Source organism: Penicillium maclennaniae (genome assembly GCF_028827695.1).
Source record: "Penicillium maclennaniae strain IBT 15551 chromosome Unknown utg000006l:1.0-2513246.0:1.0-2515036.0, whole genome shotgun sequence".
NCBI classification, from domain to species: Eukaryota; Fungi; Ascomycota; class Eurotiomycetes; order Eurotiales; family Aspergillaceae; genus Penicillium; species Penicillium maclennaniae.
Window position 1 is genome coordinate 1,141,309 of NW_026623218.1, and position 16,639 is coordinate 1,157,947.

Consider the following 16,639-nt stretch of genomic DNA (forward strand, 5'->3'; position numbering starts at 1 on the left):
TCCAGGTCAATCGACAAACGAGATAGTTCGTGTGTGTGTATCCTGCAAGTTTCTGCATACGTTCCGCATCGACAGGTCGACTCAGGTTCGGATCGGAGCTGTCACTTCGCCGAACTGCAGAAGTGTCGTGGTCTGCAGGTTACTACGGATAACGTGGCGTCTCGAACACCCATCGTCAGGTATTCAAACTTGTGTCATGTGCAGCAGGCTACAAGACTACGAACAAGAGATCTGAGTTGATGCAATGGAGAGCGGCTAGATCAGTCTACCGGAAACGGAAACGAGTCACTCTATAGTGATCGACAAATCCGATCGGGCAGAAACTTTTGAAACCCATATGTTTGATGAATTGCAGATGATTGGATTACGTCCTGATCAACTTGTAATCACATTTCTTGGTAAGTCTATGATAGAACATTTGAGGGAGGGGGTATATAGTGTGGAAATGTCAATGGCCTTGGGACCAAAAACGAGAAATAATGTGGACAATAAAAGATGCAAGTGCAAGCCCAACATATAAGTGATCGAGAAAAGATCAATCCTGCAGTTGAAGAATTTCTGTCGTGATATTAGGTACTCACTCCAACTTAAACCATTTCCGTGCAAGCACTTACCGGTCAAGAACTCTTCAAAGCTCACAGTGATGTATCCATCTCGATCATCATCATATCGCTTGAACACATCCGTCATGCGCTTCAAGCTAATGCACGCCTGCACAAAGAGATCAAAGCTCATACCACCATGAATCGGACTCTTGGGCACACCCGATATTTGTTTCGTCTTGCTCTCGTACACCGTAAAGAGTAGCGAGACGAACTGCGGACTGAGGCGGTAACCAAAGGCGACCAGCGCCTTCTCGAATTCCGGCAGACTGATTCGCCCGCTTCGGTCTTCGTCGAAGCGATCGAATAGTTCTCGCCATGCAGCAAGATACTTCCACAGCGAGATGAATTCGTCAAAGTTGATGGACCCGTTGCCGTCTTTGTCGAACATGCGAATCATGACCTTGACAGTGCGCGGGTGGAAGGACGTGTAGTCTCCGTTGACAAGAGCGGAGCCCAGCTCATGCTCGGTCAGGGAGCCGGAGTGCGAGGAGTTCGCGGCCCGGAAGAGGGGCAATAGCTGTTGGGGATCATCGCTGGGCGCAGACAGCGGCGGGGGTTGAGGGGATTGCGGAGGTTGGAAAGAGGGAGGAGGTCTATTGCGCTGGGCTTGAGGAGGCGGACCAAAGCCGTAATTCTGTGGAGGAGGTGAGGGATGCAATGGGTGCGGTCGCTGCTGGCTTGGGAGAGGGTTTGCGGGCGAGGGTCGATTAGTGTAGGAGTGCGCAGAATGAGGATCTTGCGGGCGCGGGGCAGGGCTGCCATATGGCTTGGGCGTAGTGCTGGCGACGGCGACGCGGGGAGGCACGCCGCTCGGTCCTGACTGCGGTGGGCGAGAAGGGAGCGGTTTGTTGCTCTGGCTGTGATTCCCTGGCCCTGACACCTGCATACTTCCAATCATCTGCGCGACCTGGCGATCTTTAGCAAGAGGAATATGTGGTCAGCGTGACGGTAGATACCTGCTCAGGCTCAGCGTGTCTGAGCCATTATATCGTGTTAGCGATCAAAGAGCCTCTGCGTTTGCCTTGGAGGCTTTCACTTACGCTGGCAGTGCGTCGGGGTTGTAACTCTTGTTGTAGGCCATGGTTACCAGCACTGACGCAATCGGAGAAGCGGAGCGCAAACGAGTCAATGTCAACTTTGCTCTAGCGATGATGCGAAGCGGTGCAGTCGGGAGTTTGAGGCGAGATGGGGAACCTGAAAGGAATCTTAAGAGTTGTTCAGACCCAAAGCGGAGCTGTGGGGCGGAGGTTCATGGACTTTAGTCCAAGATCTGTCGAACAAGCGCTTGCGCAACCCTGTCAGTCTCCACTGGGGCTAAATGAGGATGAATTTTTCCCCTTTTTGTTCTTAACGTGTCTTGAGGTTCTCAGCCCTACGCAGTACGCAGGCTGCCGAATGGTGCATTCTCTGCTGTGACGCTGAGGGAGGGGATCTTGCATTGAATCCTGAGCACATACTCACAGTAGCCGCCGAGCTAGCGATCCGACGCCCCTGAACGGGCCTGGCCGTTGCTACCTAAAAGAGCCCCACTGGGGCCATGGAGGATTTCTTCTACAGTACGTTACGAATACGAGATATGGGGCTGTAGTATTTACTTAAGATCTCTGAGCGATATCTCTCACGTCTGGTGCTTGCTCCTCCAGCACTTGCAAGATCTCCTTCCACGCCTTGGCCTGGAAAGATTTGCCTTTCACTCCAGTCGTAAGGGCAATAGATTCACTAAAAATTGTCAGTGCTTGGCATTGCAAGAAGGGCATCAGGACGTACTCCAGATATCCATCGCTTCTCCAACATTTTCCCTGCGACTCTGCGCCTTGCACAGTCGCACTGACCAAAGATCGACACCCCTGTTCAGTCGTGCGCGCAAACAGTTTATACATCACCCACACAAGCCATCGCTCGTAGAAGCGGTTATATTGTCTTCCAAGGGATGACTGGCACAGCCCGGGGCTGACGGTATTGACAATAACTTGCAAAGTACCGTCATCGTTTCGAACCAGGTCGGCAACGTTCTTCATCATATATTCCAACAGCAATTTCGAGATGCCGTATTGTTTCGGACCTTTGAAATGCTCTTCATCATTCACATGCTCGAGCAACGCACCATCCGTTTGGAGACTTTCGGCTTTGACGCGCACAAACTGTTGACTCGAGACTACACTCAAGTGGGCGGGTTCAGTGGCCGACGAGGATTCTCGCAACTTGGGTAGAAGCAATAAGGCCAACAATGACGTGGACAAAGTGTTGACTTGTAGGATCTCTTCCCAGCCTTCGGGTGACTTTGTGTATTCACGGTTCCAGAGACCAGCATTCAAGAGTGCAATGTCCACCCGCTGAAGCTCATCGTTGACGCGTCTGGCAAACTTCTGAACACTTTGAAAGCTGTTCATTTCAAGCTCCCAGACTTGGACCACCCCAGGCCGATTGGTGTATCTTTCAAGAGCTTGTTTGGTGCAGTGACCTCGCTCGAGACTGCGACTGCCGATGATCAATGAGTCCACGCCTTGATTCAGAAATTTGATGGCGGCTTCGTAGCCCAGGCCAGACGTGGCTCCTGTCAATATAACAGTCTTGCCAGCGAATGAGATCCCCCGTGGGTCTGTCGGAGGCGTGTACTGCATCTTTAGCAGACGAAAAAGGCCCGCCATTTTGACTGCCCGAAATTCTAAATGAAGGCTCGAGAGTCGTAGATCTTGCTGAACAATGTTTACCGGCCATAAATTGACGACAGAAACATGCTGAGTCAGGAGCTTTGGCCCACAACCAATCATGAGACGAGTTTCTTTGCACACGAGCACACGAGAGGACCGCAGAACATATTGGCGAACCACTGTATCGCAAGGTACCACTTGAAAGAGTACTTTCGAGGACGGGATATGAGGTTCAACATCCATTGAAAACAAATCTACTAATTAGGTTATTCACGTATATAACTTGTATATCGGTGTCCAATCGAACCCCGCATCCCCTTAAGAGTCGATGAAGTTGCACAAACCATCTATCGCACAATTTGCAACATAGGGCCATCTCCAAGTGTGATTCGATATAGTCAATACTCCTCAAAAGATTAGACGACATACTTGAAGCGCTTCAAATCATCTCACCTCATCGCAAAATGACGAACCGGCAAACAAACATTGCAAACAAACCGGAGGAGATTGATTTCTCAGCGAAGCCGGAGCCACGTTTATTCAAGTATACGCGGGGCGATCAAATCAGGTACATAGAGAATACCACCAACAGCGCCATCTCGGCTCATTCACGAGTTGGTTAAGAATACTAGCAGTCGCCCAATTAACACAAAGAATCACTCGTCGAAACACCTCGAACCATAGCATCAGCATATATCAACATCCCCGCAACCATGGCTGCCAGCTTGCAGGGCCACCAGGTCCACCCCGGCGGCCGCACATGGAAGAGCCACTTTCCTAATGGTGATTTGTGGGTATTTGGATACGGGTGAGTTGATCCAGCTCTCGTCTGAGAGGGAGATACATTGGAACACAGGACAATGCCACTAAAGCCGTGCGCAGGAGCTTGATCTGGAAACCACCGCCGCACTACGGTACGTGAAATGTGCATCCAAAAGGATTATTGATGATCACATGGGGGCAACATAGCCTCATTCCCCGCCCCCACCTGGGAATGAGATTACCCATCAGCATCAGACGATCGAAAGTGAGTACCGAACCTGACCGCTACTGTACAGATCAGCGAGTCCCGGGCTATATCGATGGCTACGTGCGCCGATTCTGGCAGGTATGTAATCCAAACGTTTTTCAAGCATTTTCAAGGTTCAATTCTCAGATCCGGGAATGTTGATCGGAGTGCCGTTATCACGGCATCGAGTCTAGAGCAATTGGAAGCTGACAGCAGGCCCGCCGTGGCGTTTTTCTATTTCAGGCTAGGTATGTTGCTTACTGACGGCTGGGGCTTACGGGTCTACTGGTCTTCGCTTATTGTTCGGGGAATGAGAAGTCCTGATTCCGTCCAATAGTACCGATCACCGAGGCACACCCGAGAAGCCGGGGAGAGTTGTTACTGTTATTGAGCGAACCTTTTGGGAAACGCTTGATGATCCGGTATGGCCTTGATTCTCTCCCATCGTGAATGAATTGAAGACTTCACGGGGGGGGTTCTTGGAGATGCGGCTGACACATGAACAGCTAGCGAAGACCGAATCTGAATCAGCTTCCACGGGCAAAGTCTGGGGAGCTGCTTACCATATTCCGCCTTCACATGCGGAGGAGGTCCACAATTACCTCGACGAACGCGAGATCGATGGATACAGCGTGCACTACACGCCCTTCTACCCGTTCTCTGCGGGCTCCTCGAAGGTCGCTGGACACTCCGCTCCGATCATTTGTATGGTGTACATCGGGCAACCGAGCAATCCACAATTTCTGCGTGATCCTGCGCAGCGGGACCCTCAAGACGTGGCACAGGTTATTAGCGCCGGACATGGACAAAGTGGGAAAGGAACCGAGTATCTCTATCTGCTGGAGAAGGCGCTTGAGGGTCTGGGGCTCGGAACGGCGGATATACATGTGACCGATCTGGTGAGACGGGTGAAGGCAATAGAGGCTGCGGGCGAGGGCGAAGAGGAAGAAAGAGAGGCCGAGAAGAATGTCAAGCGATCTTTGGCGACGGCTGAGGTTGTGGCAAAGGGAGAAAATATTGAATGAGATATTAGATGACTACCGGGTGGTGGGTAGATATAACCATTCCGTGGGATGGAGGACATGATAGAGCCAAATGTATCGGACACGATGTCGAATCTCTCGAAGACTGCGCTATGCCAATCTCGCACGAGCCATTGCTCTTAAATGTGTAGGTACCGAAGAAACTTCTCATCCATCGAAGGCCACGAAATACAAAAAGCACGCTGGCGCGATTGAAACATGAGCCAAATTAATGCCAAGATGATCCTATTTACCACGGCAACACCCGGGGGCAACACTGCCTCGTATAAAACCAACATTAGGAGGAAATTGTCGTTCCATTTCAAGACCAGATCCCGTCGTTTGCTGATCTGCACTGCACCAGTTTCCATGTCTCGTCAATCCCTCTGCCAAAAGGAAAGCATTCGATGATAATTTTGTGCAAGCAATAAGAAACGCCAGTGGGATAAAGCACACTTCGTGACGTTAGTTGCCCTGCTCGGGAGCTGGGGCCTGGTTGTTGTTGCGCCAGCCTGGGTCTATCAATTAGTTTTGAGGACGCAGAGTCCCTGGGAAAACACGCTCACCACCACCGCCACCGTATCCGGCATTCTGACCACCGCCTAGAACATACTTAGAACTTTGAAAAGAACTTGCTAGATCTGGTTGAATAAGAGAGAAATACTCACCATAACCGCCTCCGTAGCCACCACCATAGCCCCCGTTGCCATTGTAGGGCTGCTGCTGCTGGCCATATCCACGGTTGTAACCACCACCACCGCCGAAACCGCCACCGCCCTGATAACCTTGACCGGGCTGCGTGTTGTATCCGCCGCGGCCTTGGAAGCCACCCTCGGGACGAGAGGGACGGTCAAAGGCCTTGTCAACGCGAATAGTACGTCCGTCGAATCTATAGGATGGATTCAGTGGCCTGACCATATGCTGCAAAAGGCAATAGCTGCCTTGCAACAACCTACTCCTGATTATTCATGGCGCTCATGGCGGCATCTGCTTCAGCTTCCGTAGCGAAACGTACGAAGCCAAATCCACGGCTGCGCAGAGTGGCGCGGTCCTTGACGACGATCTGTAAGGATTCGGGTTAGGCTGCGGCTCAATCTGAAGACTTGTGGGGGACCGTAGATCACTAACAGCTTCTTGAATCTCTCCGAACTGCTGAAATCCATCGCGAAGAGTATCATCATTGGTGTGCCATGAAAGGCCGCTTCAGATGGAGTGGCCGAGTCAGTATAGGAACGCAACGGGAAAAGCGGGGAGATGGCGGGACATTTTTACGAAAACCAAAAAAGCCCACAAGAAGTAGGCAAAGTGAGACCTAAAAAAACAAAAAAAAAGAATGGAAACTTACTGAACAAAGAGCTTAGCCATGATAGAGATATGAAAGCTTCCGAGAAACGCTGATTTAGCGTTAGAAGGGAGGGAGATGAACACTACGAAGCAGGACCGGGAATCAGAGAAGGGATGAAAAGGTGAAGGTTGTGACGGGCGAGAAGATCCTGGTTACGAAACGAGTCAGCAGTCAAACCCGTGTAACAATCACACTGCCTTAGCCTCAAGGCTCCCGCTTCTCTGGGCCAGGCCTGGCACCAATGGTACGGCGTTCACGGGAAATATGATGCTTGCTGTTGCTGTGTTTGGGGACCACTAAGACAGGGCATGTCCAACGCAGAGAGGAAGGTGCTAAGACTTTCACGAGCTGGATAAGGGTGGGGGGAAGCCGCAGTTTGCAGCTGAAGATAGTGCTCTTCTGGGCCTTGACGGCGAGTCCCACCTGTCTTTAACCAGAATTGATCTGTTCCCGGGACCCAGCGGCGTGTTCAGAGTGTGTTCAATCAATCAGATGTTACCCGAGGCTGGATCTGATTGAGGAGCCACGCTAGCTTGGTATCGGCTGATGCTGAGGCCGGTGCCCCTCACTTAGTTGCTGTTCCTTATGCGTGATGGCCTGAGGGAACTGCACATTCTACAACGGGTTGCACATCCCAGGTTACCCAGATGGTGGATAATCAATGGCATGGTCGAGTCCTGAGTAGAACCGACAAAACTCAACACCCCAACTTTGAGAAACCGGGGAGCACATGGGGGTCAAGCAGGGCCTCCGCATAGACTCGCGACCCGAGAATTTGCCAGGCCTCAGCTTGAGTTGTTCAAGCCGTATTTCACCAAGCTCAATGCATCGCGGGTTCCGGTGTACACACCATATTGTTAGAATCTTTGACGCCCCCCCTTTTTTTGGGCGATCTCGGCTGCACTTAGAAGGGTCTGGCCATGCACAATGCAACACACCTGGAACGGCTTCGCCCTGTCAGGCTTGGACTCTAGTCCGACCGCGATCCCCGACCAATACACGCGACGGTGGAGGGGCAAGAGTGGTCCACATGCCGCTTGGGGCAGTCCATCGGCAAGACTCCGGGAGGTAAACGACGATCAGCGCATGGTTCGGTTTTCAAAGCCGACGAGTTGAAGAGTATCTTGCTTGGATTTTTTCAAGAAAAGCTCATTCTTCGCGAGGACATCAAATTGGCACTCGAGAGCTGTGTCATCCGCTGAGTATGCGGCTTGCTGCACAAATAGCCCATCAAACGACGTGGTGTGAACCTTGGTACATGTAGAATCAGGGACAGCCCGAAAGGCGGTCTCCCTGCAAGGAATAGATGTCGTATGTTCAGACTGGACGGGGGGATCCTGGTATGCGCTCATGGACTTGGGTAAGAAGGGACTATCGCCCGTGGCTTCCCAAACACAGCCAGCCGCATTCCCTCTGTTTAGTCAATTCTGTTGCGGATTTCCATTTGTGCTTGAACTTTGAGAACTTCAAGTACGCCTCGCAGCTTGTGGACGATGGAAGAGCCTGAGAAGTCGATCTATCGATGGCTGTCACGAGTGACACATGGTGAACAAACCCCTGGTGCATCTGGTGCAGGAACACTGTCTGGAGCGCCATACATATGTCCTTCTCTCACCGGACTTGCTGAGAGTCCGGGCTATGACGGGCCAGCCTATCCATTGGAGAGTTACTCAGCAGTACTGGAGCCCACAGGTTGCGCCCCGCAATCCCAATGGCTTAATCCCAGAAAGCGGACGAGGGAAAGGGCCACTCGCCAGAAACCTCCTCGAGACGAGCCATGCCCGGCGAAACCCGACGAGTATGAACGTAAGCCACGACCCAAAACTCGGAAATATCAGTACGAATACATTACAACTGGCTCTCCAACAAGGAATCTGTCAGAAGTCCCTGAACCTAAGGCCAAAAGACAACGCCGGAGCAGGAAGCAGAGCATGAATGATGGGTTTCGTGCGACCAATGTTGCTCGGAAGAGACTTACGGTATAGGCCCTGCCAGCTCGAATGTATTGTCATCTCTTTTAACAATGCTTCAGCTCACCAGCACTGCGAATCTGGGAATATTCCGCAAGGGCAGGGCATCATCTCCCACCAAACGTCGCAACGGTGAGTTTAAATTCATTGTCACAGTGTGCCATGGGAAACAACTAAATGTGAATGGAAGTTCCCAATTTCGCATTTTCTGAGACAATCCTCCTGTCGCAGAACACTTCAGGCAATGGGCGGGTCTCTATGTCTGCCGTCAATGAACCGAAAAAACAAAAGGAAATAAGCCACGATTACGACTTGTCCAGTTTTCGGTCCTGTAACGCTCCAAAGAAACGCGACCTTGATCTTGACATTGCATCTTCACAAAGTCCAGCACAATACATTGGGCAATTTGAGCCGATTGACGCTACCAGCTCTCTCCGTCGTCCCTCACCCAATAAAATAACGTATTTTACAGGTCCGACAAAGATGACGATCGTTGCTCCCGATGCAAAAGCCTTTGACAGCCAGGCAGTAGAAGTCTCACACTATAGCCGGCCTGCTACGCCATATACTTGGTCTGCGAGTGGTCGGGCAACGGCGTCACTGGGTGCCGTTATTCAGGATCATTTGTTAAACACTCTTCATGTCGGCCTGTTTCCGAAGCTCCAAACTAGCTCAGAGATTGGAGTCGGCTCAAAGTATTACTACAGCCTCCATGACCTGAAGATGCTTTTGGAAGCCCGCAAAGAATCTTGGCGGTCGAATGACAATGGTAAAGAAGCAACTTTTCAGCCTGCCCCCATCCTCAACCCCTCACAACAGCTAGCGACACAGTCTCCTGATATTGAGGAAGATGCGGAAGGCTCAATCTTCAATTTCAACACTGCACATGCAGAGAGAAGTATGACCCCAGGTCTTGGCGAAACTCGCAAGGGCGATGCCCTTTTGGGGTCACAACTTCAGGATGATTTCAACGGAAATACCATCAGCAGTCTCCTTTCATCGCAGAGTCAGAAAATGAGCAAACCTCCCATTAGTGATGCAGATGCCTTCTTTCGAGCTTTAGATGCAGAGTTCTGCGCAATCATGGAACCTTCAAACAATTACCTGGAGCACGCTCGTCGGAGTTCAAAGACTGAACCAACGCTGGAGGTCGATCAAGACGCAGATACTCCATTGAGAACACAAATCACCTCATTCGATGATGAAATAAGCTCCCTCGACTTTGATCAATCTGGTAGCGGAATTGGGTATTCCGCATCACACCCGATCCCAGACTATCACGCACAGGTCGAGCTTGCAACACGTCCAATCAATCGCCGAATGTTACCCTTGCCATTCATGAGTAACGATTGCATCAAGAAGACTTCAAATCATGCGCCCAAGGCTAGCTCAACGCAGCCATGGTCTGCTCTGACGGCCGCATCGGCTGTCAAGCATACAACATTACCATCCGGGTTTTGGCGTCAGAACAAGTTATACTAACCAAGATCCGCAACATGCTTTTTCTAAAGAGATGCCAGTGAATATCCAACCCTTGAGATTGTATGAGATTCAGGCCAATTTTCGGATAAAGGGGCCTAAATACTATGGTGATGCCCACTGGGGCTCTTGGGCGCATTACCTCTTGAATTTTTACCTGATCATTTTTCCAGCGCACTTTGTATCTGCTCACGAACATGTATGTAGCTTCAGACGGGCAAGCGCTACAGTAAAGCTTATGTCAACCATGGAAGCTTCATTTCTGGTCTTGAATCACCAATCCAGCTCCTTTATGATTCCCACAATCTTCCGAGGACAAGCCAAAATCAAAGTATATCCCTAGCCTACTAGACATACCGTAACACCCAGTTCATCTGGGTAGCCTGATGGTGTCTTTTCAAGCCGCCCGATGAAGATCCGATATTTTAGTCCATAGTTACGCAATAAGGACATGGCGGGGGTGAGCCAATGATTTCAAGGAGAGTAACAATATATAGCCTCGAAAAAGGGTGCTCCTAGATCATTAGTGGGAATTTCAAGCTCACCAGACCCCCGGGTGTAAGCGCTGAACTGAAGCATAATTCAGACTGCACCACACCCCTGCGTAGTCACATCCAAGGCCTACATTCAAGCCGCAATCAACTGTCCCATGAGAGACATCTTTACCCCCTGTGGAGCACTCCGATGCCATTCATGATCATGCAATACGTGACTGTCATGAGAAATTGAAGACAGCTTCGGGGCATTGCCGCACCATGATTGATCACTCGTGCGCAAGGGGAAGCTCAAAGACGCAAGGCTCAGACAAAAGGGGCATTTCAAACCCCGCGGGACCTAGGTATCATGACGAGTACTCATGCACTCCACAATATTCCCTAAATTGTTTTCAGTCGGTCAGTCCGATATTCTGTTATCAATCATGTCAATCAAACCAACCATTCTCCTTATCCCTGGTGCCTGGCACGAAGCCGGCATCTTCGACACGGTAGCTGCCATCCTGCGAGCCCAAGGCTACCCAGTCGAATCGATGACTCTGCCCTCAGCAGGTGGTCCCGTATCGACGACTGTCGCAGACGATGCCGAATACATTCGAGGACGGTATCTCAAAGAGCTAGTCGCGCAGGGGAAAGAAGTCGTTATGGTGATGCACTCCTATAGCGGCATCCCAGGCACGGAAAGTATTCAAGGGCTTGCGCGAAAAGATCTGGAAGCGCAGGGTAAACAAGGTGGTGTTGTTGCTATCGTTTATATATCAGCATTCTTGATGCCAGCTGGTCAAAGTTTGGAGTTCGCATCGCCACACAAGGGTCTGGATCCTGCGGTGACCATCGAAGTACGTAGCTGCCAACATGTGTATGATCGACAACTACTGATGTACTGGATCTACAGGGAGATGTGGTATACCCCGTAAACCCGAGAGCGGTCTTCTACAACGACCTCGACGATGAAAATGCCGCGAAACATGTCGCGAAACTCGTATATCAGGCCAAGCCAAGTTTCTGTACTCCTCTCATGTATGAGGCCTACCGTGATGTGCCAGCACACTACCTCCTCTGCAAGCAAGACGCTTCTATCCCGCTCTCTGCGCAGCGAATGATGGCAGCTATGCCAGGGAGAGGCGTTGTGCAGACTTACGAGAGTGACGCGGGCCATTGTGCGATGCTAAGCGCACCACAAGATGTGGCTGATGTGATTCAAAATGCTTCTACAGAGCATGAGGTACGAATCGACGTTGTTGGAAATAGTTGGAAGAGACCTCACAATACGTGGAACTTTGGGGAAACAGATCTGCTGCGTTTTCACAATAAGTGTTTTGATTGGGTATCAAACAATCTCGATGGTGTGACATCTGAAAAAGGGAATGTAGAATATGCAAAGAGCTGAGTACGGGTTCTTCGTGTCTATGGTTTAAGGTGCCAGTCCTAGGTGAAAATTGGTCACTCAATACCCAGGGAAGCTCTGATTTTTCTTCCTGAACGCCAGTTGGGTGTATTGCAAATTATTGACCAAGCTTCCTCTCAGCCGAAGACTTGATGGGCGGCGGTGGGTGGGACTGCTGTACAAAGCAGGTTGCGAAGATGTATTCTCGACGTCGGTGATAACCGGTGATAAATGTGTGGCCTTCCATCTAAACTCAGAGAGTTGCCGCAGCCTCAATCACACCCGCAGCCTTGAAAGCGGCCGGGTTTCTCATGACGACCTCGACCGGGTATTTCCATTGCATGAAGCTAGTCCAGCCTGAAAAGAGTCTTCGTTAGCCAAGTATCCCGAGATCATCTTCAGGAGTGTACTAACCCCAGTATGCGCACTTCCTGCCAAGGTATTTGCCAATGAAAGGTACAAGGACCATGGACAAAAGCAACTCCAGTTGCTCAATGCTTTCCCGCCATTCTGCCTCAGCATCGGAGAAAACATCTGACATAGTGTCGAGGTTTGATTCAGAGGTCGATTCTGAAGGAAGTGAAGCGATCTCGTCGTCGGACTCTAAGCCGTAAGCGTCTTGTGAGGGGACCATGTAGGCGGAGTAGGAGAAGGAGGGATTGGACCCGGCAGGGGAAGCGGAGGACATGGTGGGCGGTTGTATTTCGAGGAATAGCAGAGAGAATGAATGAAAGAAATAAGAGCAGCGGCCTGCCTACTGCTCTGGTGAAATCAAAGCATCGGCGATGATAATCTAGATGGGGTCTGCGGAGACGCAAGCTGTTGACGGCTGATGTTCAACGTCAGGTCAGGTGATCCGGGTCCGCCTGACTCATTACCACGTGACCGTCCCGCGATAACAATCGTCGCCTCTCCAGTGCTGTGGATATCGCTATTCTGCGTCAAATTCGACATCCTCGACCTCTTGCTTAATTTGATTACCAGCGATATCCAGCGCCGGTCAAGTTCACCTCCAGCTGTGTAGTGAACCCTATATCACAACCACACAATATGGCGGACGCCGTACGTCACACCCTCTGGTCTTTTTTGCCGATTCTCCCACATTTTCTTTGATTTTGCCCAATGCCCCTCGATCACCTGGCTGACCAGGCCACTCATCTGGAGCTTCGATTGCTCGTCCCAGCACGGGTCCTTTTATATTCACGCTTCTCATTTTCATCACACCTGAAGTTTTTTTTTACCCCACCGCTAACCTCCTTCACCCGAATAGGCAGTTGAGCAGAAGCAGCGCAAGTCAGTCGCATTCGAAGAAGGATCCGTCATCATGGATACCAACGGCCAAGTTCAAGACGCCCCGGCTGCTGAGAAGCCTGCTGGTATGCATCCGATCTCCCACAATCCTCAGGTCAACTCCCGCACATTGGACTCCGGACCAGCTAACGGAGCATACCCACATACAGAGAACGATGTCGACGAAGTCACCGAGATGTTCAAGGGCCTCTCCAAAAAGAAGAAGTCCAAGAAGAGCAAGGATTCTGAGGCCGGCGAAGGCGAAGAGACCCCTGCCGCCGACGGCGAGTTTGACCCCTCCGCGTTGAAGAAGAAGAAGAAGAAGCCCAAGAAGGAAACCACCGATTCCGAGGCCAAGGCCGAGGCTGGCGCTGCCACAGAGGAGGGTGAGGAGAAGGCCGAGGAGCCCGTGCCTGAAGGCGACCCCGAGGCCGGCACCGGTATCTGGCAACACGACAACACGCAAGCCGTCCCCTACTCTCTTCTCGTCTCGCGCTTCTTCTCCCTCATTCAGAGCCACCACCCCGACTTGCTTTCCAGCGGCACCAAGTCGTACAAGATCCCCCCCGCCCCAGTGTCTGCGTGAGGGCAACCGTCGTACCATTTTCGCCAACATCGCCGACATTTGCAAGCGCATCAAGCGTTCCGACGAGCACGTCACCCAGTTCTTGTTCGCTGAGTTGGGTACCAGCGGTTCCGTCGACGGTAGCCGTCGCCTCGTCATCAAGGGTCGTTTCCAACAGAAGGGTATCGAGTCTGTCCTGCGTCGGTATATCGGTACGTATCCTCTCAACCTCCTTTCCACCCGAACCCCTGATCTCCAGCTAATACCTCCCAGTTGAATACGTTACCTGCAAGACCTGCCGCAGCCCCGACACCGAGCTCAACAAGGGAGAGAACCGTCTGTACTTCGTCACCTGCAACTCCTGTGGATCTCGTCGTTCGGTCGCCGCCATCAAGACTGGTTTCCGTGGACAGGTCGGCCGCAGAAAGCGCACTGGTTAAACGGGTATTGCACTGGTTTGGCATTTTCGCGGAGGAGGGAGTTTCTTGTATCTCTTCTTTCTGGCGTGTCACTTACTCGGATTTTGGCGGACAAAAATACGGCCCCGACACTTTATCTTGTATCAAGATTAGGGGGGTTGAGATGAAGCGATGATTTGAGGATAGAAATAGTTTGGCATGAAATGGACTGATATGACCTCCTATACTATTTTATACTAGAATTTGTTTACCACTATTATATTCCCACGGCCTTTTGGAGTGATCGTCTCAAGCGTGCAGTTGCATGGGTTCATAAAAGCAGACGACTCCAGCAGCGAATGGCAGCCAGACGATGAAAAGGGCGAAGAGTCTCGGAAGGATACTTTGAATTTAGTATTTGGCTAGGTATTCTGACACTGACGTCAGGTAGAGTAAGTAGCAGTAATGGAGAACAGTTGTATTGCTTCATGCCGAATATTCAAAGAATGGCTATTGGGGCCAATCCTGTTTGCATGACATTTAAGTACTTCAATAATAAAAAATTCGCTCGACTAGTCGAAAACAAAGAACGGCCACATTGCATTCTCACTCAAAGTCTTGCTCTGGATTGCAAACTTACGTAGGTCTGGCAATAAAAAAATGCACACGTAGAGAGATTCCTGATCCCATCGTACACTTGAACCAATCAAATATGATTCCCCTAACCGCTGGCAGTGCTGACTTTCATCTGGGCAGCAAAAGCGTTCAAGTTTCTTGTCTGTAGATAAACGGTTCCTGGGCCTTCGAACTTGCAGGCAAGACCTTCTCCAGAACTCAGACCGGAAATGATCCCACCAGATGCAACACGCTCAATTTTATACTTGCAGTTCCATGCGACGAGGTGGCCATTGTCAATGAAGTACGTTTCGTTTTCCTTGAGCTACAAAGAGCAGATGACATGAGAATTCAGATTTTCGAATTAGGGGATGCTCATGAACTTACATCCTTCTTGATGATGGCGCCAAAGCTTTGTAACCACAGTATTCCAGTACCAGAAATCTTGTAGATGAAAAGTCCAGCTCCACCGAAGACAGCCTTTGAGAGGCCTTGTGCCTGGTACTCGTGCTTCACCGCAGACGTTGAGGCCATGAAACAGTCTCTCGATATTTTCCATGTCTGTCCTTCTTCCAGCCGTAGGAAGAAGATATCACCCAGCACTGAAGGTGCGAGAAGCAGCTCACCAGGGCCCGTATAGTGTGACATAGATAGTTCGCCACCTGCCAGGAGCTTCTTGAAGTTGAAGGATACAGTTCCCCGAAGTGTCATGGTCGTAGACATGGCAATCATCACCCCTGGAACATCCCGGCAATTCGAGGTTAGCAACGGATCAAAACACATATATTATATGCAACGAGAAAACATACCTGGCTTGGCAGTCAAGGGGCAGCCCATTGCCAGTTGCAATGTCAGAAGCGAGTTAACATCGCGGTGACTGATCCTGTAGCTGCCTCCGTTAAAAGTTCCGACTGTATCCTCGGTGGTTCCCGTAGAGGATGCACCGGCAAACTCTCCTGGCGTGGGTGCGCCGGGTACGCGAGGACCAAGCTTTTGCACAAGAGTGGCATTTTGTGGATAGTATTGTGGCTGCTTCTCATTTGGAGGCGGACTGGGAATGAAAGGGGAGTTTTGCTTCACAGCAGCAGCATTTTGCTGGTAGTTATATTGATAGAACTGTGCCTGCTTTTCACTCGCAGGTGGGCTAACTGATGGTGGAGGTCCGGGGTACTGCCTACTCGCAGGGGCGATTGCGTTGGCGGAGGTGGGTAGTGATTAAAACTCGGGGGAGGAGTGGCTTGGGGGGGGACCCGGGAATGCTAGGTGATGTTAGAGCCATTAAGTTCGTCATGGTTGCAATCATACATGTTACGTGAGCTGGAGCTGTTGGCAGTTAATATACAATTCTAGTATGTATTGGAATTCTTGGAAGCAATTTGGCCCACTTACCCGACATGGGCGGAGGAGGATAATGCTGTTGTTCGGCCATTTTTGCAGCAAAAAGAATTCAGAGCTAAGTAGGCATATAGCAACCTGGCGATACCTTTGATTCAGTCTATTCGTCCTGTAGCGGCCAATTTGAGAGGTGTAGACCACTTACCGGTCTTGGTGCGGGGGAGGGCAATTGGAGAGAACAGGTCTTCTCCGCTGAGCACTGATGCCGTTCAATTTACCAAAAGGTAAGGAATCGATCTCACGTTGAATAAAACTAGGACTGAAGGTGAAAACCGGAAATCGACGGACGAAACCTCTGTAGAAGAGAAGAAGCGCTGCGACTCCGCATAGGGGGGTAGCTCCCCCGCTATATTTAGTTGTGGCAGGCATTGGGTGCGATCATCGCAGCCGAAAAAGCAGTTAGATTGGCAGGTG

General features: G+C 50.8%; 9 protein-coding genes across 9 annotated transcripts; 4 read left to right on the forward strand and 5 right to left on the reverse strand.

Moving 5' to 3' along the window:
* Nucleotides 1-535: 535 nt before the first annotated feature.
* On the reverse strand, nt 536-1,686 carry N7477_006662 (EF-hand domain-containing protein; the record flags this gene model as incomplete). Its single annotated transcript, XM_056968325.1, has 4 exons — nt 536-558; nt 615-1,512; nt 1,562-1,580; nt 1,646-1,686. The coding sequence occupies 4 exons, from the start codon at nt 1,684-1,686 to the stop codon at nt 536-538; spliced, it is 981 nt and encodes a 326-aa protein (XP_056821121.1).
* Nucleotides 1,687-2,200: 514 nt separating this feature from the next.
* Nucleotides 2,201-3,253, reverse strand: N7477_006663 (putative short-chain dehydrogenase/reductase family protein; the record flags this gene model as incomplete). Its single annotated transcript, XM_056968326.1, has 1 exon — nt 2,201-3,253. The coding sequence occupies one exon, from the start codon at nt 3,251-3,253 to the stop codon at nt 2,201-2,203; it is 1,053 nt and encodes a 350-aa protein (XP_056821122.1).
* Nucleotides 3,254-3,969: 716 nt separating this feature from the next.
* On the forward strand, nt 3,970-5,290 carry N7477_006664 (gamma-glutamylcyclotransferase; the record flags this gene model as incomplete). Its single annotated transcript, XM_056968327.1, has 5 exons — nt 3,970-4,064; nt 4,139-4,170; nt 4,315-4,399; nt 4,603-4,687; nt 4,772-5,290. 5 exons carry the CDS (start codon nt 3,970-3,972, stop codon nt 5,288-5,290), a joined length of 816 nt encoding a protein of 271 aa, XP_056821123.1.
* Nucleotides 5,291-5,752: 462 nt separating this feature from the next.
* Nucleotides 5,753-6,652, reverse strand: N7477_006665 (RNA recognition motif domain-containing protein; the record flags this gene model as incomplete). Its single annotated transcript, XM_056968328.1, has 6 exons — nt 5,753-5,799; nt 5,854-5,889; nt 5,956-6,176; nt 6,244-6,350; nt 6,416-6,488; nt 6,633-6,652. The coding sequence occupies 6 exons, from the start codon at nt 6,650-6,652 to the stop codon at nt 5,753-5,755; spliced, it is 504 nt and encodes a 167-aa protein (XP_056821124.1).
* A 1,473-nt stretch (nt 6,653-8,125) lies between these two features.
* N7477_006666 (uncharacterized protein) lies at nt 8,126-10,084 on the forward strand (the record flags this gene model as incomplete). Its single annotated transcript, XM_056968329.1, has 3 exons — nt 8,126-8,611; nt 8,665-8,734; nt 8,793-10,084. 3 exons carry the CDS (start codon nt 8,126-8,128, stop codon nt 10,082-10,084), a joined length of 1,848 nt encoding a protein of 615 aa, XP_056821125.1.
* A 916-nt stretch (nt 10,085-11,000) lies between these two features.
* On the forward strand, nt 11,001-11,965 carry N7477_006667 (alpha/beta hydrolase; the record flags this gene model as incomplete). Its single annotated transcript, XM_056968330.1, has 2 exons — nt 11,001-11,414; nt 11,471-11,965. 2 exons carry the CDS (start codon nt 11,001-11,003, stop codon nt 11,963-11,965), a joined length of 909 nt encoding a protein of 302 aa, XP_056821126.1.
* A 250-nt stretch (nt 11,966-12,215) lies between these two features.
* On the reverse strand, nt 12,216-12,650 carry N7477_006668 (uncharacterized protein; the record flags this gene model as incomplete). Its single annotated transcript, XM_056968331.1, has 2 exons — nt 12,216-12,319; nt 12,377-12,650. The coding sequence occupies 2 exons, from the start codon at nt 12,648-12,650 to the stop codon at nt 12,216-12,218; spliced, it is 378 nt and encodes a 125-aa protein (XP_056821127.1).
* A 362-nt stretch (nt 12,651-13,012) lies between these two features.
* Nucleotides 13,013-14,257, forward strand: N7477_006669 (translation initiation factor eIF2 subunit beta; the record flags this gene model as incomplete). Its single annotated transcript, XM_056968332.1, has 4 exons — nt 13,013-13,024; nt 13,233-13,739; nt 13,828-14,029; nt 14,091-14,257. 4 exons carry the CDS (start codon nt 13,013-13,015, stop codon nt 14,255-14,257), a joined length of 888 nt encoding a protein of 295 aa, XP_056821128.1.
* Nucleotides 14,258-14,936: 679 nt separating this feature from the next.
* On the reverse strand, nt 14,937-16,259 carry N7477_006670 (AIM24 family protein; the record flags this gene model as incomplete). The annotated part of the gene is made up of 6 exons (XM_056968333.1): nt 14,937-15,155; nt 15,218-15,567; nt 15,640-16,004; nt 16,053-16,089; nt 16,136-16,153; nt 16,220-16,259. The coding sequence occupies 6 exons, from the start codon at nt 16,257-16,259 to the stop codon at nt 14,937-14,939; spliced, it is 1,029 nt and encodes a 342-aa protein (XP_056821129.1).
* Nucleotides 16,260-16,639: the final 380 nt, after the last annotated feature.